Below are 27,258 nucleotides of genomic sequence, written 5' to 3'. Positions count from 1 at the left end.
CCTTTGTTTGTTGGCCAACTTGGCTTGGTCTGAAAAAAATATGTCATAGATGAAACATATGTAGGATGAGTGACTTATCATGATATTGATGTTAACACAATCATGTATTTTCTGGATTTTTGTAATTTCAGTGGAACTGCACCAAAAAAGAATAACATACAATAATACATTGCAATAAAAATATAACATCACTGTTCACTGAGCGTACCAGCGTATACTTCTTAGCATGATACTATTTCTTGTTCGCTTCTTTTCGATTGTAGCGCATTTCTTACTATACGCCCATTGTCTCTCTATCGACTTGTATTATCTAAGATAATTAATGTATGGTGACACTTCAGTACCACTAAAAAGTTGTGTTTTTGTGGGATTTTTGTTTATTTGTTTATATTTTTGTTTTTCGGCGATTTCCACGATAACTATACGAAGAAAAGAGTCACATTATACCTGTAAAGGACCAATGGATACCACTGTGTCAGCCCGTTCCTGGGTAACAAGAGACAGGAAGTCGGTTGTCGTGTTGTCTAGGGGATGCTGGGTGAGGATGTATCCAAACGCTGTCCTATAGCCCTGTATCGTAACAAACATCTTTACAACATAAACCTGACCGAAATTATGCGAGGAATTCATGCATCAACCCACCATAGTAGACATGATAGGCAAAATCCTACAAAATAGACTATTATAATATATATATGAATTTAGCATAAACGAATCGATGGTGTTAAGCGATGTTGTTTTTTTTCTTTCATTGAAAGATAATGTTTTTATACCTCAAACTAGTTTACAATAACATTGGAATTCGTTTACATGGAGTTACAATTATATGCTAGTCAGTCAGTAACTAACACTTTGATTTTATTTTCTGAATATTGATAATGAAATATAATAAACCCGTCTAACATAGTTTACAAAACGAAACTGCCTACATATTTTAGGTCAAATGGAAAAGGAAAGCTTACCGTATGTTCACGGCATTAATGTACCCTGATTGTGTGGACATCAAACGGACCTTATAATTGTCAGCTGTAAAACAAAGCACTCTTTGTCATCTGAATTGTCTTTATCATGTTAATTAATTTTAATTAAGACATATCAGTTTGACTTTGGTCATGTCTATCAACACTCCCTATTTATAATTAACATATTGGTGTTTGATAATTCAACTAAAAACAACAGTGTGTTTGTGAATGGCAAGGAGTGTTTTTGTCAAGAAGTTATCAATATGAAATTAAAGTAGTCTTAAAACTGTGTTGAACGGAACCATATACGTTTCATCTAGTTATGGCGATAAAGTTAAAACAAGCAAATAAATCTCTCTTTATAACAATATAACTATATCATTATAACAAGATAAGTATAGTCTAGTTATAACGAGATAGTTATAACGAGCTAATTAGTCTCCTTATAACAATATAACTATCTCATGATAACAATATAATTATCATCTGATTATAAAATATAGTTATAACGAGGTAACTTGTCTCGTTATAACAATATAGCTATCTCATTATAACAAGATAAGTATAATCCATTTTATAACGAGACAGTTACTGTATAAAAATATAACTTGTCTCGTTATAACAATAATTGCTATTTCATTATAACAAGATAAATATCGTCTAGTTATAACGAAAATAGTTCTAACGAGTTAACTAGTCTCATTATAATATATTGTTAATGCAATTGTGAATGCGACTAGAATGATATGTTTCTGATATTTTTTCATTACATACCTGCTAGAATAGATGGGTTCCTATTCTTGCTCTTGTTTTTCAGTGCTGCCTCGTACTCGATGGGCTTGTATTCAGGTCGTTCGGCATCGAGGACCTACAATTGTAATATTCTGTTGTTTCGATCAAATCGATTTAGGATATTTTCGTTGCAGGCAAACTTTTGTTTTTAGTGAAATAGAATTATCACGAATATTATCGTTGTATAAAAGAACAATGCGTGATAGACAAATGGTTTTATTAATTGAGTGTTCACTTCGTCAAAATATCTTGGAAAAATTCAGCGGAGGTCGCCAATTTGTCACGACGTCCTCAAATCTCCTGACGTCACGGGCGTCAAGATGACGTCACACTGAATTTCTAGTCAATGAGAAACGTCCCCGATTATATTACATTAGAGACAAACAATATGCAAAAATATACGAACGAAGTCACTGTATATCAGTTGGATTATATGTTCATTGTTATCTACTACTTACGGCGAACTGCTGTGCCGGGACATCGTCCTCCATCATGTCTGTGATGGTTCTACAAAAGTCTGTTTTAGACATACTTGTCGTTACCACTTTCAGTCCCTCCAGCAAAACAAAATGAAGCATCTCGTATTGTTTCTGTATTACAACGAAAGTGTTTAAGAAAAACATCAATGTTTGAATACACTGTTTTTACAAAACATGTATGAAATTATCATAAAATAATCTTAGCTTTTTACATTAGACTCCTTTCTGTTACAGAATAATCCATGCTTTTACCATGAATAATATACATCATTTTAGGTTAGTGAAGGATTTACATACTATCTCTCGAAAAATTCCAAAGTCAAAGAGCAAAGCCATACAAGGCATATCCCATGTTGATTTTAAGAAAATGTCAGTATTTGAATGATTTTTTTTTTTTTAACTGAGCAAAACAACAATGAGAAACAATGGGTTCAAAACAAAGGTGTAATAGTACCGCAGTCTGTATCATGTTCATCCGACCCTTCCTCATCTTTTCAACGTAAGCAAACACATCAATGTCCTGACTGTTCTTCCCGTCCAGCAACAAAGCGTCCAATCCGATATAGCTTCCGGTTCGTCCAATACCAGCGCTAGTCAAACCAAATATACATATGAGTATCGTCATGACCTTATAAAATAATTCAATACATCTAATCCGGATGTCATCGTGATCAGCATATATGGTCGGAATTGATAGGTTTCCGGATTATACCGGTTTTGATAACTATTATTTAAACATGGCTGTGATGTCATCTATGTTTTATAGCTTGAGGTATAGTTGAGACAAAGTCGACTATTATCACCTACTACTGTGGAATAGTTACCTTTTCCTGCGGAATAGTTTCTGAACTGTTCCACGGTAAAAGGTAACTATTCCACAGTTAAATGTGAATTTATTGACTGGTACCGGTTGACATTACTACGCATATAGTCAGCATTATATCCATATTTTTTTAGTGAATTCACATTCATTAAATCCAGGGAGAGATGGAACAATAGTAACATATGAAAACAACAAACAAATCCAGAATTCAAACTGCAACAACCATTTGCTGTTCTCAAACAGCTCTTGTTTTTTTACAGATAAATCCCTGGTACTTGTCTTGATGTATTTCTAGTGATTTCTATATTATGCAATTTTCATCACTTCATTCACAGCCATTGCATCCATAACTCATAAAATAATTCACTTTAATAAATCCAGAAAAGGGAGAAGGTTTAGATGGAATTCCATAAAACCATAGCTTAATTGCCTGTCGAAAGGAAACTGCAGATGCTTGACTTTTTTTATCCAAAACACTTCACATTCCGTACAAATGTCATCTTAAAATTAAACACATTTACATCCAAACACTTTTCATGAAGATAATAATTCCCAGGAATGCTTTCAGAAAACATATATTCTTGTGTCACATTAATTCACTTTTCTGTGTACATGTAGTATTATGATCCAAAATCTCCGTGAATATTTTGTTTTTCCATTTTTTTTTTAATTTTTGGTCCAAATCACAATATCCAAAAATAATTACTACTGGGTTAAAAACTGCATGCAGAGCTACATATGTATGGTCCTCTATGTTGAACTGTGAAAACTAAACTGAGCAAATGTTTCAGTGTGAGTACCATATAGTACCTACGCATGGATCTTTCAAGAAGTTCATGCAAATCATGATGCATGCTCTCTTAGTGAGGCAATAGAATGCATCATAAATAGATCTCAAGGTCTTATATGGGTTTACCTGGAACTGTGGAATAGTTAAACAATACCAATGTAATAGTGGAGAGTACCAATGACCTTCGATGCCATGTTTTCAGTATGAGAAACACCTCAAACTGTGGAATTGTCAAGATAATGAAAAGTTCTCGGCCCTTACGGGCCTCAAACAATTCATTATCTTGACTATTCCACAGTTTTCGGTGTTACTCCTATACATAAATAGGAACATTCCATACCATTTAACCGGAACAAACAGGAATCCGGATTTTATTACAAGTAAGTAAAACCGGAGGTTGATATAAATATAAAAATAAACGAAAATGTTCATCATTATTGAAGGTTAAACACAAAAGCACTCATGAAATTGCACCACTGGACTACTATGAATCTAATATGAACAATTACACAAGTACCTGCAATGTACAACCAATGGGCCCTTGTGTTCTGTACGCCCATTCTTTATCCGTTTGTAAAACTGGAGGAGCTCGAAAGGTTCCGGCACTCCATGATCCGGCCACTTTGTGAAGTGGTACTGTGTTATCCGTCTTGTAGTGTTAGTCTGTAACCGTATAGCATATCGTATGTTAATTAGAAATATTCTTTATCTCACGTTAAAATAAACAGTAAGCACAGGGCACGTCTATGCTATATAAGGCTGTATGTCTTGTATATATTTGTGGACATGTTAGATATGTCATATGTCTACATATGTGGCATACCTGTTTTTATTTAGTGTTTAATACATGTTATGCATCGCTATAGGAAATATACTCTATAGCATTATTATGTAAATGGTTATGTTCAAGTGTTTTTTTCAGTAACATGCATGATTTGTGTCAATTCAAAAATTATTAGATGCTATTTCATAGATCCATTCCAGTGCAAATGTATTTCAAAAATATGATTTAAAAAAATGTTTCTATATGCATATATGTAATAATGTGGAGAAAGCATGTATAGGCTTTCTGCTGCCCGATCCGAATTAAATCTTTTTTTCCGAATTAAATAAAATATTTTGAAATGAAAATACCTGTTTGTTCTTCACTGAAATTGTCCTTATAGTGTAAAACGCGTATGCCGTCTCCTCCTGTAGTTTGACTTGAAACAGATTAAGTTCTAACGGTTCCTCGTCACTTTCCTTCGCTGCCCAGTAAGTTATGCACTTTATCTAAGGAGAGATTAAATTGATGTTTACAATAATTACATTTGCTCTACTATAACAAAAACATATATATAAAATAAAACTTTCTTTAATGACCATTTCTGTACTATGATCATCTCTGCATTAAAATCATTTCTGTATGGAGACTGTCTCTGTACTAATGGCATCTGCTCATTACCATGACGACAGCTGTTTAGGGTCCAAAATGTGAATATCAACGTAGTCGGGTTATTTCATCTAATTAAACTTTGACTTTGGATTTTGTAACTAAAAATAAAATTGCTTTTTTGCGGACATTCTACGTTTTGTTAGCAATTAAGCATCATCACTTAACTATTAACATTATTAAACATTTTCTTCAGCTTGGAAATTGTGGTTAATGTATTTATACTGTTACATAAACAGTACAAATTCAGACATTGTCTAATGAAAATGACAGGTTACATGCCGAAATTGTTTCTAGTCATGGATATGTCACACATAAAATGTCCATTGGTTGTGTAAAAGTATCATTACAAAAAATCACTCACATATAGTGTATAGATAATATATATCAAAATAATTCAATTAATTCATAATAAAGCATACTGTTGTGCTAGTGAATCTGATATGTCTGTTGATTACCTTCCCAAGTTCCATCAAGTTGGCTAACATGACAATTTTCCCACACTTGTTTTGCCAGATCATTCTCCAGAAATCTTCAAGTGTGTTTGTTTTTGGGCCTAATATTAAAATATGAACAAAATTGATTCAAAAGTTTGATATCTTAACTAATAAATACCAATATAGAATAAGAAATATGTGTATTACAATTTTCGATACGTCATCAAGATAGAAATTATGATACAAAACAAAGTAAAAGAATGCATATTCCCCGACAATTATATATTTTGCATTAATTACATACAGTATCTTGAGATCAGGTATTGCAAATACAAAAAAGACTTAAAACAAAATGCAGGAAAATATCAAATTTACTAACCTTGTGTAGCAATGTATGCCTTTTCGTTTCGAACACCCTAAAACAGACATTTAACATGCATCTTTAAGTTCACTTTATTTACATTAATCGTTGAAGTAAAAATCAAATGTAAAGTATATATTTTTATAATGCACAGTTATTGTGATATGCTATTAAGTATCCACTATAAGATATTCATGTATTCTCTTTTCCATTGTACTGCTGATTGTAACAGATTGTGCTAATTTGTCAAATGCAGTAAATCCACGCGAATTGAAAAAAAAAATTGAAGACATACTTAGAAGTTGGCATTATGGTCTTAGTATTATGAGTCTGGTAATTCCGTTTTTTTCATTTTTCATTTCTCTTAACAACGTTTTGGGTCGATATACATTTACAAATATAGCTTAAGCAGGATCTGATATAGTTTAATATACCGCCTTCTTCTGGAGCACCTGGTCCTGCCACCATTTTTCACATTTAATTGCATACTAGTCTGTGTTTGTTTTGTTTTTATTTGGATTTCTTTGGAACTGTTTTTATTTTGTAGATTTGAAAACTCTTAATTGGTTTTGGTTCAATACGTGTGTCTGTATATTTTAATTTCATTACAAATGTACTTATACATACATCTATAAAATTCGCATTGATGTAGTCAGTACTGCCCGCTTTCTCTTTCTTCAGGACAACTCTCGAATGGTCATCTGAAGGTCAAAATGTTTTAATAACATGCAAAGGTATCAAAAGGAAATGGATTAATTATGAGTTTTCATTGGCTTAAATAGTTTTAATATTCTGTTAAAATTGGCATTCAAATATTTGATGAATCATATAAAAAGAATTAAGACGTCTTTCATTGACAACGCTATATATCTCTCTTCAAATTAAAGCAAATAATTGATGGCAAAAAACGGGGATCTAAGACACGTGTACTCACAGGGAAATGTAGTTTTGAATCTGTTCAGCGGAATGTTTTTTGGTAAATTTGAGGCTTTATAGGGATACTTCAAGCCGTGTGGAAGACTCTGAAAAAATCATATATTTTGTAACGCATGTTAAACAATAATTAGTACACAGCGAAAACATCGCACGATAGACCAATATATCCATTGAATAGGGGCTAATCTTACCTTAAACTCCACTTCGTACATCTCATTTTCTTTTTTCGCCGTAACGATTTCCTTTAGCTCAGACATCAGGAGTTTTGTTTCCCCTCTTACGTCCGTATCGTTTGGACCATTGACATAAATAACCTCGTCCTCATCTACATCCGTCTCCGTAATCTTTACTTCCGGCGGTATATCGTCTTTCGTGGATTCCACGTTACCGACGTTTATGTAGACATTCTCAGTTGCTATTTACAAATAATTTCGGTGTTTGGTAATGTTTAAAATAATTAGTTTTCAAAATATAATGATACATACTATCGGACATATCAACAACATAAATAATTGTTGATTCCAGTATTGTTAAAAGGTGGCTTATTACTGTCCGTAAATATAATTATCGAAACCCTCTAATACACAATTCATCCCGAAACAAAATTTTCACACGGAACAATCTTAATATTAGAAGTCTACATCCTTAAAATAATTAAAAGTTTTTAATAAGCTATATATTATACATTAGCGGAAGAGGAAATTCCACATTTTTGACGTAATCGACAGGATCGTCATAAATGAATAATATTTACTTCGTTATGCAGTCTGCTTCCACATGACAGTTTTAACTTACTATTAGTATTGAATAAAAATCAGTAACATTTTACCTTTACTGTTTTTATTCGGTGCCGTATATTTTCTACTCGCTGACCCTTGTCCTCTTGCTCTGCGCTTACTATGTGGAAAAAATGTTTAAGAATCGATACATAAACAGTGATCTGATTCATATGTAAGGCTATGTTTTAATGTACTTTCTGTATTGTATTTTATCACACTTGATGCATTAGAAGTAATGTCCACTAACCGTATCACCATGATTTAGTTCAGCATAGCTGAATTCAAAAGAAGTGAATAAAATATTCTCTAACCGTACCACGACCAACTATTTCAGCACAGCTGAATTCATAATCAGTATAAAAAAATATCAACTAACCGTATCATGATGATTTAGTTCAGCATAGCTGAATTCATAATCAGTATAAAACAATATTCACTAACCGTACCACGATGAATGAGATCACTATAACCAACAAAACAGCAACAACTGCTCCCACGATACCTCCAATCTGGGCACCATTTCCATTGGATGATTCATCAGACGTCTGAGTGTCACTGAGAGCTTATATTGAAATGACAGTTACCCAATAGTACATCACTTTTAAGTCGATTGTATATTGACACAGGCAAACAGAACAACATCGAAAGGAAAATACCGGTTTCTGGTTATTATATTAAAATTGAAGATATTGCATTTGTTGTCATTTTATGATTGCATACATAAGTTGATATGATTACAAAAAATGGTTTCCTTTAGCCTTAAAGTAGAAACACAATGTGGTTGATGTCTGAAAAAGGTTGATCTATAGAGTTCAATGATGTGATGCATATCATTATACATCATGTTATAGAAAATTGCAGCAATTGGTGTGAGGCAAAATCTAGCGAATGAGTTAAATGAATTGAATGAATGAATTAACATGTTATGACCACATAAACGATATGAATACGAATTAAATACTTTATTGCTTAATGAACGTGAGACATTAAAAACAGTGTTTTCATAGTCTGGCCACTGAAATCTATTTGCAGTATTTGTCATGAAGCGTGTATAAGTCATTTTACCTTGAGTACATGTCTTTCCAATCCATCCATCATCACAGCCCGACTTATAACATTCCCCAGTCTTCCCGTCACAGTCAGAGTAAGCACAATGACAGGTCTGGTTACAGTCTGGTCCGAATGTGTAGTTGGTGCAAGCTGTTTTATAAACATAGCACACGTCTTCATTTCGTAATTACGAAAGAAATAAGCATTTAGAAAAAATTAATGACCGGGTACATATATCTACGACGGCACAGTACGGTGCCAAAGAGATGATACGAAAAAAATAGTATTTTAAATGTAAGGTGAAAAATACCATTTAATGTAGGATGAAAGATATTTTAATTGATGAAAGACGAAAAATATTTTACTTCATCTAGTATATAACTCTAACCAACTCATAAATCAAAAGGGGACGAGGCGAAACGTCGCTTTATGAGGACGGAACGGGAAGGAATTGAACGATAACTAATAAGTTTTTTTCATGTCGATGTCATAGAAAATCAACATTTTTCTTTCATTTTCTTCAAGTACGTGGGTAAGCGTTGATCTTCACGTGTAAATGAAAAAAAATGAATGGATATTATCAAGAAGTACACCCGAGCAACAAATTGAAAACAACATAAAAATAGTTTAAAATTCGAACATGTAAAAGTGTTTTACCCTAGGTTTTTAGATAAAGCTTTCACAAAATATACGCAAATACTGAACATCATAGCAAAGTAAGTAGTTTATTTTGTATATGAAGTCATTATTTCTCCACTTCTAATTATAGGCAACATATGAAAAAGATGGCCAATAAATTTTATCATTAATTATTATAATTCAATTTAAACTTTCCAATAAAAAACAATTGTTCAAAACACTATTTTACACGATTCTTTAGTTCCTCAACTTTCTGTTAGTTATTCAGTTCACGTGACCACGCTTTCTTAAAAAGTTTTGATCACTCCTCGTTATATTAGACGACCAAATATTCCACGTACGCCATTAATATTTTTTTCTCAACAGTTTATTTCCCACCCATACAACATTCCAGATTGTTTTTGTTAAACAAATGTGCACTGTTGCTTTATAGTTTTAATGCGTGTTATTACGATATGTCTAATGTACAGTATATTGTTCACTATAGTTTAATGCATATTGTTATGTTCTGAAATATTTTACGTTTAGCTATGTTTTTCGTGTTTGGTAATACTTTATCAAAAATGGTTATTTCTGTTGGCGTTTCTACAGTCGCACTTTAACTCAAAAAATAGTATATTGCATAGTCTCTCTATATAAGGCTTGTCAAGATATCTACTACAGATTTGGCCCCTTTTATTCTTCCATGTCAACTACACTATTGTAAGTACAAAATATCAGAAAAAGACACATGCATCCTTACCTTCACTACAGGTTTGCCCCCTCCATCCTTCTGTACATCCGGATACTTTACATACCCCAGTCCTCCTGTCACAATCAGAGTTGGCACAAAAACAGGTCTGGTTACATTCTCGTCCGAATGTGTTGTTAGTACAGGCTGTTTGAAAGTATAAAGTTAGCATGTAATGTAGGCAACGTTACTTTCGTATTAGCTTTTCTTTCAAAACTCTTATCTTATCTTTATTAAGAATGTGGTAAAAAAACTTAATATCGCAAAATTAGTGGTATTTTCATCCTAACAATAACATAGTTTACATACCAAAATTATAATTAGACTAAACGACAATTTTAACTGTATAATAAGACAAATATAGTTAATCATAACGAAACTATTACATACTATATCAATGGTACTTTTAATCAAACCCATTCATCTATAAGTACCTTGGCTACACGTTTGTCCCTTCCATCCTTCTCTACATCCGGGTACTTGACATACCCCGGTCCTCTTGTCACAGTTAGAGTTAGCACAATGACACGTCTTGGTACAGTCTCGTCCGAATGTTTTATTGCTACATGCTGCACCACGTAAAGGTTTTAAAGTAAAATCTGATAAACAAAGTCCCATACCACAGATTCACGAAAATGGGAATGAACAAATATAAGAGTGGATTAGTCTTAGAAAGACTTATTTTTGTTCAATGATTAAAACATTTGATAATTTGCTTCGTAATACATAAGAACGCAGAAGCTTTATCTTTTCTCTAGATTACTATTATTTACTTGATTACTGAAAGAAGGAAGGAGATGAAACGAGATGTACTCTGCAAGAATAACATTTTCACATGCATAAACTAATAAAGTCATTTGTATTAACAATATGTAAGAACACCATTTATATTAACTAATATTCATTGATTCACTTATTGATGTTAACGGCAGTTTCTAGATCGCAACACGACGTGGGTAAAGTACAATTTACTGTCGAAAAGTCCCACGTCACGATGACTATGGCGTCATCATTTTACGTGCATTTTGTAACGTCTAAATTATCGGCAGGTGGGACTTATCGAAACCCTCGTATTTAAGGCACTTAGAAATTGATTGTATAGTACACGTGCATAAATAAATATTTACAATGCATATATCAATGGATTAGTAAACATTTTAGTTATTTATATAGTCAACTGCTTAAATTATTGTTACCTTGACTACAATTGCGTTCCATCCATCCCGTTTCACATCCGACATTTTGGCATAACCCAGTCCTCCCGTCACAGTCATCATTAGCACAATGACAGGTATGGCTACAGTCTCTTCCAAATGTGTGGTTGGTACAGGCTTTGAAAGGAATTTGAAACTGTTATATATTCAGATAAAAGGTTTTAAGATGATGATTTATATTGTCACTTTGTAATATATGTGCGACGATATATATACATGTTCAGAGGTCATACATATACAGTGTACCTTTTATTAACCGGATGTCATCGAGGCCAGAATGTTAAACCAGTACATCCAGGTTTACGTATTATTAAAACTTTAACTTCTATAAATTAAAAAGATATCTGCCAATTTTACGCCGGAATACACAGGGATCAAAATAGGACAAATAGCAGTTTTGACAAGTTATACTGTCATTTCGCTCCATTACTTCTGCATACCAATAAAAAATAAAACATTTACCGTTGCAATAATCTTATTAAATGTCCACGTGTAATTTTGCACTTGTCCTCTATCTGATATAACGAGATAACTACGTGGATGGATACCTTGACTACACGTGTCTCCCTTCCATCCTTCCATACATCCGGGTACTTTACATACCCCAGTCCTATTGTCACAGTCAGAGTTAACACAATAACATGTCTGGGTACAGTCTCGTCCGAATGTATGGTAGGTACAAGCTGAAAACAGAACAAAACATATATGTTCGTTCAATGAGTCAACAAGTTCTACATGGTAGTACATTGACTACATGTTTGTCAATCTGATATACCGAAGCTGGTATAGTTATCGTTTTATTTTATTATTTTGTCTCTGAAATGCGCAGCTTATACAAGTAGATCGACATTCTCTGAATAAATGAAATAAGTCTAGTGCTAAATTACTAACTATATATACATATGTAATATGTGACGGCAACGCAAATAAACAAACATTCCACCTAAATACCTCTGTGAAGGCTGAAAGGCCTTCCGACAAAGTGTTGAGTTTTCTTTTAATTTTTCATTTAATACCTTCGCAAGGAACCATTGCTACATTTCTACTACATATGCATAGCAACTGCCTTGAGCGGACTATATATTATAATATCTACAGTTTTAAAAACACTGAGGTCATAATGACCAGACATAGTTAACGCATAAGCACGAATAATAGAATGTTTAAGTGAAGGATGATAGTGAAATAATTGGGATAAGTAAAAATAAAAGCAGATCTATATTCATGCATCATACTTACCCTGACTACACCGTGTTTCCTTTCCATCCTTCCATACATCCGGTCTTATTACACGCCCCAGTCCTCCCGTCACAGTCTGAGTTAGCACAATGACAGGTCTGGGTACAGTCTCGTCCGAACGTGTAGTTGGTACAGGCTGTCAACGAAATATAATTTCAAATGGGTCTATTTATGAAGATAGATAGTTAATGCTATCTGCTGACTTGTTTGTGATGTTATTTTGGTGTATATACCTAATCTTTATATACAATATAAATATATAACCTACCTTGGTTGCAAGCTCGCCCTGACCAGCCCGCTGCACACCCAACAGTGTTACATATTCCAGTTATATGGTTACAGCCGGGAGTCTGACAATGACACTCTTTTAAACATCCGGGTCCAAACAATTCAGTTGGGCATACTGCAAGTAAAATATTAAGTGTTTATACTACTTTAAAATTAAAAAATACAGTACATAAATGCTTTTAACATGTTATTGAACGTGATAGTTCATTGCACATAATCTAAAATGTACTGTTATCCTTTAAATTCTCAAAACGATTCATGTACAGAAATGAGCCCTTAAAATTGCATAAATCACAAAAATGCGTTACCTTGACTACAATTGTCTCCCCTCCATCCTTCCGTACATCCGGGTACTATACATACCCCGGTACTCTTATCACAGTCAGAGTTAGCACAATGACAGGTCCCGGAACAGTTTCGTCCGAATGTGTTGTTACCACAAACTACAAAACAAAATATTTAATTGTAACATTGGTGTAATCTTTAGCTTTGTACTTAAGCACATCACAAGAAAGAAATAGTGAATAGAATAATGTAGTTCCATGTTTCAATGTCATTTTATTGTGAAGTACTTTTTTCGGTAATGCATTTATGAACAAACCTGCCTGTTCACTTTATCAGAAGCAAGACAAAACAATAAAAAACATCTAGATTGATTTATGCACTATACTTGCAGACACAATATTATATAACGTTACTATTATATATGACAATGTTTATAAGTTTACAGTTTTAATAGGAATATAGTTACCTTGATTACATGTCTGCCCCTCCACCCATCCGTACATCCGGGTACGTTACATGCTCCAGTCCTCCCGTCACAGTCAGAGTTAGCACAATGACAGGTCTGAGTACAGTCTCGTCCGTATGTGTGGTTGGTACAGACTGTCAATGGAACAAAATGTATGAAGGTTAAATAAAGCAACAAATTCTACATTTTGGGTACACGCTGTAATATATCCAACATCATTAATGTACATCTTTACCGTCACCCTCTAATGCAGGTAGTACTTATATCTATAAGATATTTTCAATGTCTTTTTTACTTTGTAAACACCATATTGGCTTGTTTTGCTTCATTTATTCTTGAAGCAAATATTGTTTTATATTTATTTCACATAAGTTTTGTCGTGTATAATATTGGATTATCAATTATTGTTGATTAAATAAATACCGGTCACCCTCTGTGATGGCTGCTATATTCATTCAATATGGTTGTTAAGTTGTTACTTGTAAGTGAGTGTGTATATAAATATTACTACGTTCCATCAATCATCATATCCGATATCTGCTTACCATACAACAAATCATAAACGGATATATACTCAAATGAAAACATAAATACAACATATCAATATTGAACTATTACGCAAAATAAATCAAAATCTAGCTAGAGTCTACAACCAGAATTAACATATTTAGAAATTAAAAAAATACGGCTACTTGATTTCAGGTTTAATGTAGTCATATTTAAAGATAATTTCCATATCGTAGCATCATCATATGAAGTATTTCTTATTTTCGTTTCGGTGTGTAATATTAATCTGATTATTTGACTTTTTTTTTCTTGCCCGGTTTTGCTAATTCTGGCATTAAAATTTTATTTAGCACATATTATTCAAATTTAGAAAACAAAGTACTTTCTTCAATTATTGTACTGGCTTAATTTACATTGAGCGTGACGTTTTTTGAATTAATATGCCATATCAAGACAATTCGCCCAAAAAGTTGATAATTTTTTTTTCCAAATTTTCTTCAATTCTTATCATTTTCAAAGCTGTTTTGCAAGCATATTACGATTTTAGTTGATTTTAGCTTTTGACGTACAAGTTTTGACAGTGATTGGGGAAGTTTTGGACCAAAGCTACTTTCTTCCACGAGCGCAGATTCCGGTTTGGCCTACAATGTAATCCAGCCAATTTGTAATGGCGGAGTGCGAGCTGGTTTTCGCATCGTATGTATACATTTATCACGGTGGTGGACACATCACATTGATAACATCTACACCAACTTTTATTAGAACATATTTATTTTCTAGATAAATCGAGATTTCAATGTATACCGTGAATAAAATGTCTCTTTAACCCCTTAACACCCAGATACGCCAAACCTCCCTAATAACGTGTCAGTGTTAATTTGTTAAGACAAATTGCTGTCCCTACATACGTTAACATGACCTATGATGTCGGAAGCATAAAAATTTCTTCATAAGCTAGTATCATCAGCAAAATGTTCCACACTGAATGTTGTATATGTTTTGATTTGCAGTAAGTGCAATGTAACTGTGTTTGTTGGTGAAACCGTAAGATCGAGAAAGAAAGGTTCACTGAGCATTTACGGGATGTTCGTTTCGGCTGATATGAGCCACGCGTAAGGATGACAAAATAGTTACTCTGACTAGTAAAGCAGTTGCCAAACGAGTAAAATGACAAAACATGTTGGCAAGTGCTTTTTACTACAGCAGTTGCCATGACAATCACCACAAATGTGTGTACAACTACAGTTTAGTAAAGCAGTTGCCATGTCGGCTGATATGGGCCATTGTACTGATGACATATATCAAGATGATAGCAAGATGGTGACTTGGTCAGTAGACCGCGATTCATTTCTCAGACGAAGGCTACGTAGCCAGAAATTTAGAACATAGACTCTTTATATTATGTATATTGAAAAATGTGTTCCCTTTGGAACACTTATGAGAAGTCATAAATTTATAGTTCATTAAAAAGATGAACTTAAAAAAAACGTTAATACAATATATACAAATAAATATTTTTGGGATTGGAATACTAGATTAACTTGAAATACAGACTATGACATTTTATCTTTATTCTAAATATATACATTTTGTTTGATATTTATAAGAAAAATTCTGACTACAATTAATGGAAATAATATTTTTTTTAATATATACTTTTTTATTTGAGTCTTCAATTTTTACTGTAATGAATTTGTTCTTCAAATACAAACTAGACCTGACCTCCAGGAGGAGGTTAATTTATTAATCCAGAACAGTTTAGCAAAAATAGTCTATTGACATGTAAACGAAACATGAAATGAAAACTAAAGGAATCCATTTTTTGAAATATTAGGGGGATCCTAACACTAACGTCAAGTTCTACTTTTTTATAATTATGTTCAAAAAGTGTTTCCATTTTGATAGGTCATTTTAACTTATGTAGTGAGTTGCAGTGATTTTTAAACCTTCCGCAATAATATACTTGATTGTTACGTTGATAAATTGACATCTAATTAACTTTCATTGTCTTAAGAGTTATAAATGTAAAAAACTTTAACTTTTTTTGTAAAATTTCGGTTGCTATGGTAATGTTATTAATGTGAAAACATTATTTTTTTTACAAAATTAGAAAAGGTTGTGATCTGAAGTTTCTAGATATATATGGGTTGATTACCAAAAATATTTCTGCAAATGGTTGAAAAATCACTTTGAAAGAAATAGTAATAATTACGAGAACTCTGCTAAAAATTATTGGGAGTTAAGGGGTTAAACGATAACTAGCAAGAAATAAGAAATAAGATATATACAAAAAATACAACAAATCATACAAAAGATAGATAAATAAAACAGTCAATCGAACATAAAAAATGCTTGCGGTGAAGATAAACAGAGACAAATACGCGGGCACAGATTTGTATTTACTCACTTCTATAAGTATGCATTGTTTGGGGAATTTTCAAATGAGTGGATTGCATCAAAAACGACTATAAGAACAATGTTATCATTATTTCATGTTTGTTCAGGAAAAATATTGCACACCAAGTTTAGTCACCAGTAACAAAACAGTAAATATTTGTCCGGTATCGGATTACAAATCACTTAAATTTGCATACTAAATATCTTAAATGTAATTGAATAACGGTTTCCAAAACATTATAAAGGTTTTACCTTGATTACATGATGTGCCCGTCCATCCAGCTGTACATCCCGTAATGGTACACACACCCGTTGTTTTGTTACAGTCAGACGTTGCACAGTGACAGGTCTGGGTGCACTCTAGTCCAAACGTACCGGCATGACATTCTGGTGAATTAAAATGTTTTGTTTATTTAATAGATCAGTTCTACATTACTGATGATATAAATCAAGATGATACCAAGATGGTGACTTGATCAGTAGACCGCGATTCATTTCCCAGACGAAGGCTTCGAAGCCAAAACATTAGAACATAGACTGTTTATATTATGTATATTGAAAAATATGTTCCCTTTGGAACACTTATGAGAAGTCAAAAATTAATAGTTCATTAAAAAGATGAAATCAATAAAAAAAAAACATTGATACAATATATACACATCAATATATTTTTTGGATTGGAATACTAGATTAACTTGAAATACAGACGTTGGCATTTTATCTTTATTTTAAATATATACGTTTTGTTCGATATTAATAAGAAAATTTCTGACTACAATTGATGGAAATATTTTTTTTATAAATACTTTTTTTTAATTTGAGTCTTCAAATTTTACTGTAATAAATTTGTTCTTCAAATACAAAGTAGACCTGGCCTCCAGGAGGAGGTTAACTTATTAATCCAGAACAGTTTTAGCAAAAATAGTCTATTGACATGTAAACGTAAAGTTCTACTTTTTATAATTATGTTCAAAAAGTGTTTCCATTTGGATAGGTCATTTTAACTTATGTAGTGAGTTGCAGTGATTTTTAAACCTTCCGCAATAATATACTTGATTGTTAGGTTGATAAATTGACATCTAAATAACTTTCATTGTCTTAAGAGTTATAAATGTAAAAAACTTTAACTGTTTTTGTAAAATTTCGGTTTCTATGGTAATGTAAATTAATGTGAAAACATTATTTTTTTTACAAAATTAGAAAATGTTGTGATCTGAAGTTTCTAAATATATATGGGTTGATTACCAAAAATATTGCTGCAAAAGGTTGAAAAATCACTTTGAAAGAAAAAGTCATATATTCGAGAACTCTGCTATAAATTCTTGGGAGTTAAGGGGTTAAACGATAACTAGCAAGAAATAAGAAATAAGATATATACAAAAAATACAACAAATCATACAAAAGATAGATAAATAAAACAGTCAATCGAAGATAAAAAATGTTTGCGATGAAGATAAACAGAGACAAATACGCGGGCACAGATTTGTATTTACTCACTTCTATAAGTATGCATTGTTGGGGGATTTTCAAATGAGTGGATTTCATCAAAGACGACTATAAGAACAATGTTATCATGTTTGTACAAGATAAATATTACACACCAAGTTTAGTAATCAGCAATAAAACAGTAAATGTTTGTCCGGTATCGGATAACCAGTCATTTAAATTCCCATACTAAAAATCTTAAATGTAAAGGTTTTACCTTGATTACATGAAGTGCCCCTCCACCCAGCTGAACACCCCGTAGTGGTACACACGCCCGTTGTTTTGTTACAGTCAGACGTGGCACAATGACAAGTCTGGGCACAGTCTAGTCCAAATGTACCGGCTTCACATTCTGGTGAATTGAAATGATTTGGTCATTTAATAGATCAGTTTTACATTACCGATAATATATAAATATCATAAAGTTAAAACATTATAATATGGCTGAGTATGAATTAACAATATCAAATTAATCTAATAATCGCGCAAGCGTAAATCTACATTTGAGTGTGTAAGTTCACATTTACTTCTGCTGCTTTGTTGTGTGGCATTGTGTTGGTCAACTATGCATGCTGCGTGGCAATTAGGACCACGCTGGAATCATAGGACGACCTGCAATTTATGACCCAGTGTTCACAATGTAGAACCGAAAACAAACTAGATATATTACGTCGTATATTCAGTGACATTTTGTCGTTTCCTGAGAAGTATGAATAGGTTAGATCAACTAGAAATACCTCAAATGATCACACTACAAATTTATAGAACGGCGACAATATTAACAATACATGTACCTTGATGACATGATACTCCTTTCCTGCCAGGCGGACAGCCTGTAATGTTAAATAATATATTGGAATAAGGTATTATAATAATACGATTTAAACAAGCAATGAACAAAACAAACAAATGACTTAAGTAAGCAAACAGCATCTAAGTGATGTCTCATAAAATGATAAAGATTGTTCAAATTAGTTATCCCTATTGGGTTTGAATGGAGCGTCCCAACGACGTATTTGTATGATGTAAGGTATGATAGCTTTTTATGTAAAAGAAATATACAGAGCATTAAGCTAACTATATAAATGTGACATCATTACCCATTTAGCCATAGGCCCAATATACGTAAATGTTCAGTGTATTATGACATTATTCCATGCATATATACCAACGATATCAGTATGTATAGGGTGTCTCATAAATTATGTTACATTTATGTTACATTTTCAGAGTTTATTAATTTGTTTAATACAAAACGTAAATCACCAAGATTTCATTTGCGAAAAGCCTGCAATCAAATATTGTGTTTTCTTCATAAAATCAACTTAAGAAAATAACATATGTTATATTAGCAAATATTTTGTAAAAAAATACATTTTTGCAAAATACATGAGCCGTTTTTGGAGTCATTCATTTCCTGTTACGTCTGTTTTAATTTCAAATAAAAACGGAGGAATAGTAAATTTCGGTGTCATACTAACATGTTGTGTTTTTGTGTGACTACAGCAGATATTTCATACGTAATGCATCTAATATAATACAAAAACCAACGAAATAAATAACATTTTCTCCGTAATGTCCACCTATATATGATTTTTTTTTTGTTCGTGTCCTCGTTCGCCATGCAACATAAACCAAATATTGCAAATATTTTCAAAATCAAACTTGGTAATTCAAGGGGATTATTAGTAGATTTACCACTGACATTTTATTTAAGTCCACCGTCCAGTAACATATAACAACGGTTTTAAATGAAAATGCACATATAAAAAAGGGCTAAGAAGACGTAACATTTGGTGTCCGCAATGCTACGTCCAATAATTTGATAATTTTGTATATTACCTATGACACTTTGCATATTATACAGTTTTATAACCAAGAAAAGATATTTTTAAATATCTTTAAACTTATATTGTATGTTCCATCATATACGCAAATGAATTGAATAACCCGTAAATGTGGCAGTCACACTTTGGTGTCCGTTTGTTACGTCTTTTTAATATGATACATTATTGGATATTCGAGACTAACGACAACCAGGAGCACTGGTTTTTACAACATATATTGGTCATAACTATCTACTTTCGTCAGTTAACATCACATGAATTTGGCTGTTTATTTTGTTCCATCTTTATGAGCGGTGACCTGAAGGGAAATTGACGATCAAATGTATGTATAGTCAGTGTTACGTCCCTTTCAAATTATAATATCCCGTGTTTAACAAAACTGTAATTACTACATGGACATCAAGCAGGACACATGCCATTTTGATGATTTGATATTTCAATCAAAGTAAAATAATTTATATTGTCGTATTTTTTCAATAAAATTGGCCTCTCGTTAAATCGGTTGATACATGTACACAGTGTCCATGTTAAATCTGTTTCAGTTTCCCCTTTCCAACACTTGTTCATACATATGACTGTTATCATTTATTAAGTAATCAGTATTTTAATATGTTGTTAATGCGTTGAAACAATTTATGCTATTGAACAAAGAATAAACTGGTATTTTCTGGAGATGTAACATGTACACCAAGATATTTGTAGTCCATGTTGCGTCTTTGGAAAGTACATGCTATTTTCCGATAACTATATATTGCTTCCCTTTTCCTGACTTTTGCTAATTATAAAATAACTTAATTTTCCGTAGACGGTGTTTTCTTATAACCAATTATGATTAGATAATGTGCTTAACTACATTACTCATTAATGATGTAACAAGAAGCTAACAATGCTTCTTACGCAGTGTCTGTGTTACATCTGTTATATGCATTACTTATAATAATATTGCTAAAGAGTTATCGTGTTGTTTTAAAGAAAAATCTTGACTCTATAACACAATTTACCACGATTTACTGTAAATCAGTTGTTCAGTTAAATATGGAAGAAATAATCATTATAAAGGTAATAGACGTAACGAGGACACGTGTTCATATGACGTCCGTGTTACATCTTTTGTAGTCAACTAACTGGTTTTTTGTTCCATGGATATTTTTTCGTAATTGTCAGCATATCGAAGATATATTTAGTACACAAACTTTTTCAATTGTTTGATACGTTTGTTTAAAAGCTATAAATACATTATAAACACCATTGTCTAAATGGTGTAACAAGAAGCATAAGAGAAACTGTCGTGGTAAGCGTCTACGTTACATCTTTCTCATAGATGACTTCAAATAGAACATGGAATAATAAGAAACGCGTTAGCTTATCAAAATATAATATGTATAGGTGATTGGAAATAATATGTAATTTCCAATTATTATTTCTAGTAAGATGTAAGTTTTATTTTAAGATACAATAAAGATGTAACAAGACACTATAAAGTTGATGTCCATGTTACATCTTTTGTATGTTAATACAATTCTCATTATTTGTACATTTTTATCTTGATAACTCTAAGTCTATGACGAAATCATTGTTACACTTGCCATTATGTTTACTTCAGACTTTCCTTATCATTATAAATTCAAACAAAGCTGCTAATGCCAGTGAAATGATGTAACTGGACACTAGACATATATCAGTCGATTGATGTCCTTTTTACATTTTTTTTAAGAATGCCTTATAATATTATGGTATATTAATATATCACTATACTGTTATTTGAAACATTTTATTCAACAATCCACTTCTATTTGGGAAGGAAAGTTTTATTCCAAATAATGTTACAGATGTAACGTGGACACTTATAACATGTCCATGTTACGTCATTAAAGAAATTTAATATATATTTGCAAATTATGTTTAATTTGTTTTTAAAAACTTCGTCACTATCTCGTATTATTCATATATATTTGAATCAGTATTTCAATAGGTAAAACATTGTTATCTTTATATATTCCATAAGTTAATCTCGTAACATCTTTCAAATGAACGATTTAAACCAAATTACCAAAACAAAAATCTTTTTTTCATTGATAAATACTAAATAGCTATCTTAACGTAAAGAGGATGATGACTGGTATACAAACACCATTGGTAAACATAGTAATAACGTACAACAACAGTGCTTATCTGATGAGCATATGACTAAAAACATGTACAGATATTGTGAAGCGGGGAGGAAAACGGGAAAAAACACTTGACACTAGACGGAAAAAATACGGGGAAAATGGAAAGAGTAAAAGAAAAGGCAACGAAAAAACATGACCCATCAGGCCATATGACGAGATTCCAAACAGGACAATTCCACATCCAAAAAGAAAGCAAAAACACATGTAAAAACAGGGAAAAGCATCATCAAGGATTTTGAAGCAAGGTGAAATTGGTAGGTGACAAGGTAGATATGGTGGGCAGCAACGTGGAGATGGAGGACAGCAACGTGGAGATGGAGGATAGAACGGTGGTAATGGTGGGCGGCGAGGTAGAGATGGTATGCGGCAAGGTAGATATAATGGGCGGAAAGTTAGAGATGGTGGGCAGCAAGGTAGAGATGGTGGGCGGCAAGGTAGAGATGATGGGCAGCAACGTGGAGATGGAGGACAGCAAGTAGGAGATTGAGGTCAGAAAGATGGAGATGGAGGACAGCAAGATTGAGATTGTGGACAGCAAGGTGGAAATGGTGGGCGGCAAGGTAGAAATGGTGGGCAGCAAGGTGGAAAAGGAGGACAGCATGATGGAGATGGATGACAGCAAGAGATGGAAGACAGCAAGGTGAAAATGGTGGGGGCAAGGTAAAGATGGAGGTCAGCAACGTGGAGATGGAGGACAGCAAGGTGGAAATGGTGGGCGGCAAGGTAGAGATGGTGGGCAGCAAGATGGAGATGGAAGACAGCAAGTTGGAGATGGAAAATAGCACGGTAGAGATGGTGAGCGGCAAGGTGGAGATTGGACTGCAAGGTAGAGATGTTGGGCAGCAAGGTGAAGATGGTTGGGATTTAGTTGGCGATGGTGGACAGCTAGGTGGAGATTGAAGACAGTAAGGCATATGTGGAGGACAGCAAGATGGAGATGGAGGAAAGCAAGATGGAGATGGAGGACAGCAAGATGGAGATGAAGGACAGCAAGATGGAGATGAAGGACAGCAAGATGGAGATGAAGGACAGCAAGATGGAGATGAAGGACAGCAAGATGGAGATAGAGGACAGCAAGATGGAGATGGAGGACAGCAAGATGGAGATGAAGGACAGCAAGATGGAGATGAAGGACAGCAAGATGGAGATGGAGGACAGCAAGATGGAGATGAAGGACAGCAAGATGGAGATGGATGACAGCAAGATGGAGATGGAGGACAGCAAGATGGAGATGAAGGACATCAAGATGGAGATGAAGGACATCAAGATGCAGATTGTGGACAGCAAGGTGGAAATGGTGGGGGCAAGGTAAAGATGGAGGGCAGCAACGTGGAGATGGAGGATAGCAAGGTGGAAATGGTAGGCGGCAAGGAAGAGATGATGGGCGGAAAGTTAGAGAGGGTGGGCAGCAAGGTAGAGATGGTGGGCGGCAAGGTAGAGATGATGGGCGGCAAGGTAGAGATGGTGGGCAGCAACGTAGAGATGGAGGACAGCAAGTTGGAGATGGAGGTCAGAAAGATAGAGATGGAGGACAGTATGGTGGAGATGGAGGACAGCAAGATTGAGATTGTGGACAGCAAGGTGGAAATGGTGGGCGGCAAGGTGGAAAAGGAGGACAGGATGATGGAGATGGATGACAGCAAGAGATGGAAGACAGCAAGGTGAAAATGGTGGGGGCAAGGTAAAGATGGAGGGCAGCAACGTGGAGATGGAGGACAGCAAGGTGGAAATGGTGGGCGGCAAGGTAGAGATGGTGGGCAGCAAGATGGAGATGGAAGACAGCAAGTTGGAGATATGGAAAATAGCACGGTAGAGATGGTGAGCGGCAAGGTGGAGATTGGACTGCAAGGTAGAGATATGGTGGGCGGCAAGGTGAATATGGTTGGCATTTACTTGGCGATGGTGGACAGCAAGGTGGAGATTGAAGACAGTAAGGCATATATGGAGGACAGCAAGATAGAGATGGAGGAAAGCAAGATGGAGATGGAGGACAGCAAAATGGAGAAGAAGGACAGAAATGAGAAGATGGAGGACAGCTAGATGGAAATGGAAGACATCAAGGAGGTTATGGTGGGCAGCATTCTGGAGATGGAAGACAGCAAGATGGAAATGGCGGACAGTAAAGTGGAGATGATGGACAGCATGATGGAGATAAAGGACAGCAAGGTGAAAATGGAAGACAGAACGGTGAAGATGGTGGATGTAGGAAAAGGTGGATATTGAGGACAGCAAGATGGAGATGGTGGGGAGTAAGGAAGGGGAAAAGTGGTCAGTAAAGAGGAGATCGTGAACAAACGTTAATGTCTTACTTAATTGAACTTGTTTTTTTTTGCCATTGTAATATAGTCGAATACATGTGCAACGGGTTTGAGATGAGTCCAAGATTGTCCTTTATTTATTTCATTAAAGGGGCAACGACGTCTGTAAGATATTTTATAGTTTTCTTGCTTTTTGACATTAAAATATAGATTCCCTACAGATTCATACATTGCTGTTAAGCATGGCAATGCTGGTTTTGGTTTCAAATGTTAATTTTCTATTTCAAAATATACGGTTTTAAATTTCCCATAGTTATATAAATACATTATGTACTAAAAGCATATCATTAAGCGTACTTCTGTACTTCTGTATGCCATTTGTTTGAATATTCCATTGTCATAAATTCTAATAATCTATTTAAAGGAAATGTTGTCAAGCTATGTACATAAGAGATTGAACAGTGTTTTGATTGCGTTAAAGGTAATAGGTGGTATGAACGCACTCGGATACAGACCTATTCAATGTAGCGCGTTAGCGCTACATGTAGAATATGTCTGTATCCCATTGCGTTCATACCACCTTTAACGCAATCAAAACACTGTTCAATCTATATATTTACATAAATAAGTCTACTTTTACGTCAAATTTGAAACGGTGATGGTTGCTAAGTTTGGTAACTACGGTGGTCAGGATGACCGAAGATATAGTTCCGATTGTTGAATGTTGCAGTTTGGTTGCAGTTTGGTTTGAAATATAACAATGACACCTTTCAATTATTTTTAAAATATGTTTTTTTTTTCAGTTTGATAATATAACAATAATGTCCATTTCGAATAAAAATTGAGATCACCGAGGCAGAACGACTACCGGTACGGTATCGTTGTCAGGGTAGTGATGCGGTCCGAAGTGGAGCGAACAGCCATATTTGATTTTCAACCGAGGAAAGTTACTGTGATATAGCCCATTGATGGTATGACCGTTGAGCTACTGAATGTTTGTCATGAATGTATCGGTCTATGGATGCGATATAGACTAAATTCTTCATAGTCATGACTTTTTTTTCATTGTACGGATGATAAACAAGTGTTTGCGTGAGTGTAGGCCTATTTTGAATGCTAACGTTAACGGTGGTATGCCTAACGCTGCATGATGATACTGTTTCGGATAGGCTTCCTGTAATGTTTACTTCTTCTGGAAACCAGTATATGATCTGTTAACCTATTGTTCGCTTAGATGCTCCAATAATTATTCACCGACAATCAGATGTTCTGTATATTTAGGTGAAATGAGTGACCGTACACACATGTACTACTGAAGTAACTATGGAATTCCCCGAACATTCCTGAGGAAAGCCCTCCGGTTGTAGCCCCGACCAGCGAATCATTTTGTTGTTTATTACCGTTACAATGCTTGAACACATCTTTTGTTTTGATGTCAAATACATATTTAATTGAATCTAATAAAAACTATTATTGTTATATTGAAATCCGTCAACGTATGATGCAAAATCTTATCGAAGCGTGAACTAGAAGTAGTCCGAACCTGTACTTCGTTTGTATTCATACGTCTTTGCGATTACGTTAATTTGAACGCAATGCCCCTCCCATTGACTATATAGGGGCATATGTAAATATATATGCCTGAACTTCATCATGACATATGCGTTATCAATAATTGTAGTATTTCTCGAATACGAGTAATTCATATAACTTAAATTTCATAAATAACTGAATAGTCATTTTAATGAATACTTGCAAGATTTAAATTATTTGATCATATGAGAACTGGAATTCGGTCGCTTGTCTTTTCTTGGAGTTAACAATATATATAATGCGACAGTTACATTAATTGCACTTACTGTATTGAATAGTATAGGTTGTGGACCAGAAAACATAAAGCAGATGCATTAATTGTACTAACCATAAAATAGAAATATTGGTCTTTGTACTAAAAACGTATGTTGTATAAAATATATTTTTTTTTCAAATGTCATTGCAAAATTAATTTGAGAAAACGAAGCACTATGTTACTATGTTTCAAGATCAAGTTCAATTAATTGATATTTGCTATAGGAAGTTATTACATTACTATTTACATGTTCAATATGTATATTTGTTTCACATTTTTTCTTTGTAACTTGTTTATTTTTTTAAAGGATGTGAACTTTGCACAGTGTATGCCAATCGCACGGAGTTGTTTGTAGGATACTTTAGCCAGGATCCCTACAATTAATTGAAAATATTTTCTCTCCTATTTGATTGTATATATTAACGAGGAATTGATAATTAAATACAATATATGTTTAATTTCCATTACTCATAACAGTGATACTGTTAGATTCTATATTCTTCTTTTTCTGACGACATAAATGATAACATTGAATGAAATTTGTACACCGAATTATGAAACTTTTTGTGATAATTCAATATGAAATGTGTATATTTTCTTAACATATCGTTTGTTTTGATCCCAAATTGCGCAAAATAAAAAATTTAGTTGTTCCTTTGAAGATGCATTTGTGTCTGTGTTACTTTTGTCCCTATTTATTGTCTCTAAAGCAATTTTTCTTTTGACTGAAAATACAAAAATTGAAAAACTGAAATTATCAGAAGATGTAACGGAAGACACAAAAAATCTGAAAACATTGATAAACCGTTTCCCTTTGCATATATTTTCGAAATAGAAATTCTGAAAAAAAATGTGTGAACATTTTTACTTCGGTGGCATACTGAACTAAGAGATCATCCAGATACAAAATTGAGGAATTATGATTTCAATAAAAGTTTGGTGTCTAGTTACGTCTGTATTAATTTTGTTGATAAATCCTACTTAATTTACTGAGTTTTAGTGAATGCCCATGTGTGAAGAAAAGAAAATATGGTTATTGAAA

At 33.6% G+C, this 27,258-nt stretch overlaps 3 protein-coding genes across 3 annotated transcripts; 2 read left to right on the top strand and 1 right to left on the bottom strand.

Annotated features, from left to right (window-relative positions):
• Positions 1–447: 447 nt before the first annotated feature.
• Positions 448–19,195, bottom strand: LOC138312342 (receptor-type tyrosine-protein phosphatase T-like; the record flags this gene model as incomplete). The annotated part of the gene is made up of 27 exons (XM_069253254.1): positions 19,192–19,195; positions 18,886–18,924; positions 18,309–18,443; positions 16,859–16,993; positions 13,738–13,836; positions 13,315–13,394; positions 12,932–12,961; positions 12,664–12,799; positions 11,887–12,107; positions 11,407–11,541; positions 10,645–10,779; positions 10,278–10,287; positions 8,857–8,991; positions 8,233–8,353; positions 7,842–7,909; positions 7,204–7,427; positions 7,011–7,098; positions 6,704–6,777; positions 6,095–6,131; positions 5,737–5,834; positions 4,981–5,118; positions 4,364–4,509; positions 2,688–2,823; positions 2,213–2,344; positions 1,737–1,830; positions 963–1,026; positions 448–562 (listed from the first exon to the last, which is right to left on the bottom strand). Coding segments are annotated over exons 1-27 (2,829 nt in total), but the record flags the coding sequence as incomplete, so codon positions are not given.
• A 3,845-nt stretch (positions 19,196–23,040) lies between these two features.
• On the top strand, positions 23,041–23,421 carry LOC138312341 (polysialic acid O-acetyltransferase-like). The gene has a single exon (XM_069253253.1). The coding sequence runs from the start codon at positions 23,041–23,043 to the stop codon at positions 23,419–23,421; it is 381 nt and encodes a 126-aa protein (XP_069109354.1).
• Positions 23,422–23,423: 2 nt separating this feature from the next.
• On the top strand, positions 23,424–23,774 carry LOC138312340 (uncharacterized). Its single transcript, XM_069253252.1, has one exon. It carries the CDS (start codon positions 23,424–23,426, stop codon positions 23,772–23,774), a length of 351 nt encoding a protein of 116 aa, XP_069109353.1.
• Positions 23,775–27,258: the final 3,484 nt, after the last annotated feature.

This window comes from Argopecten irradians, unplaced genomic scaffold, assembly GCF_041381155.1.
Source record: "Argopecten irradians isolate NY unplaced genomic scaffold, Ai_NY scaffold_0282, whole genome shotgun sequence".
Taxonomy (NCBI): Eukaryota; Metazoa; Mollusca; class Bivalvia; order Pectinida; family Pectinidae; genus Argopecten; species Argopecten irradians.
This window is presented reverse-complemented; position numbering and strand designations above follow the sequence as displayed.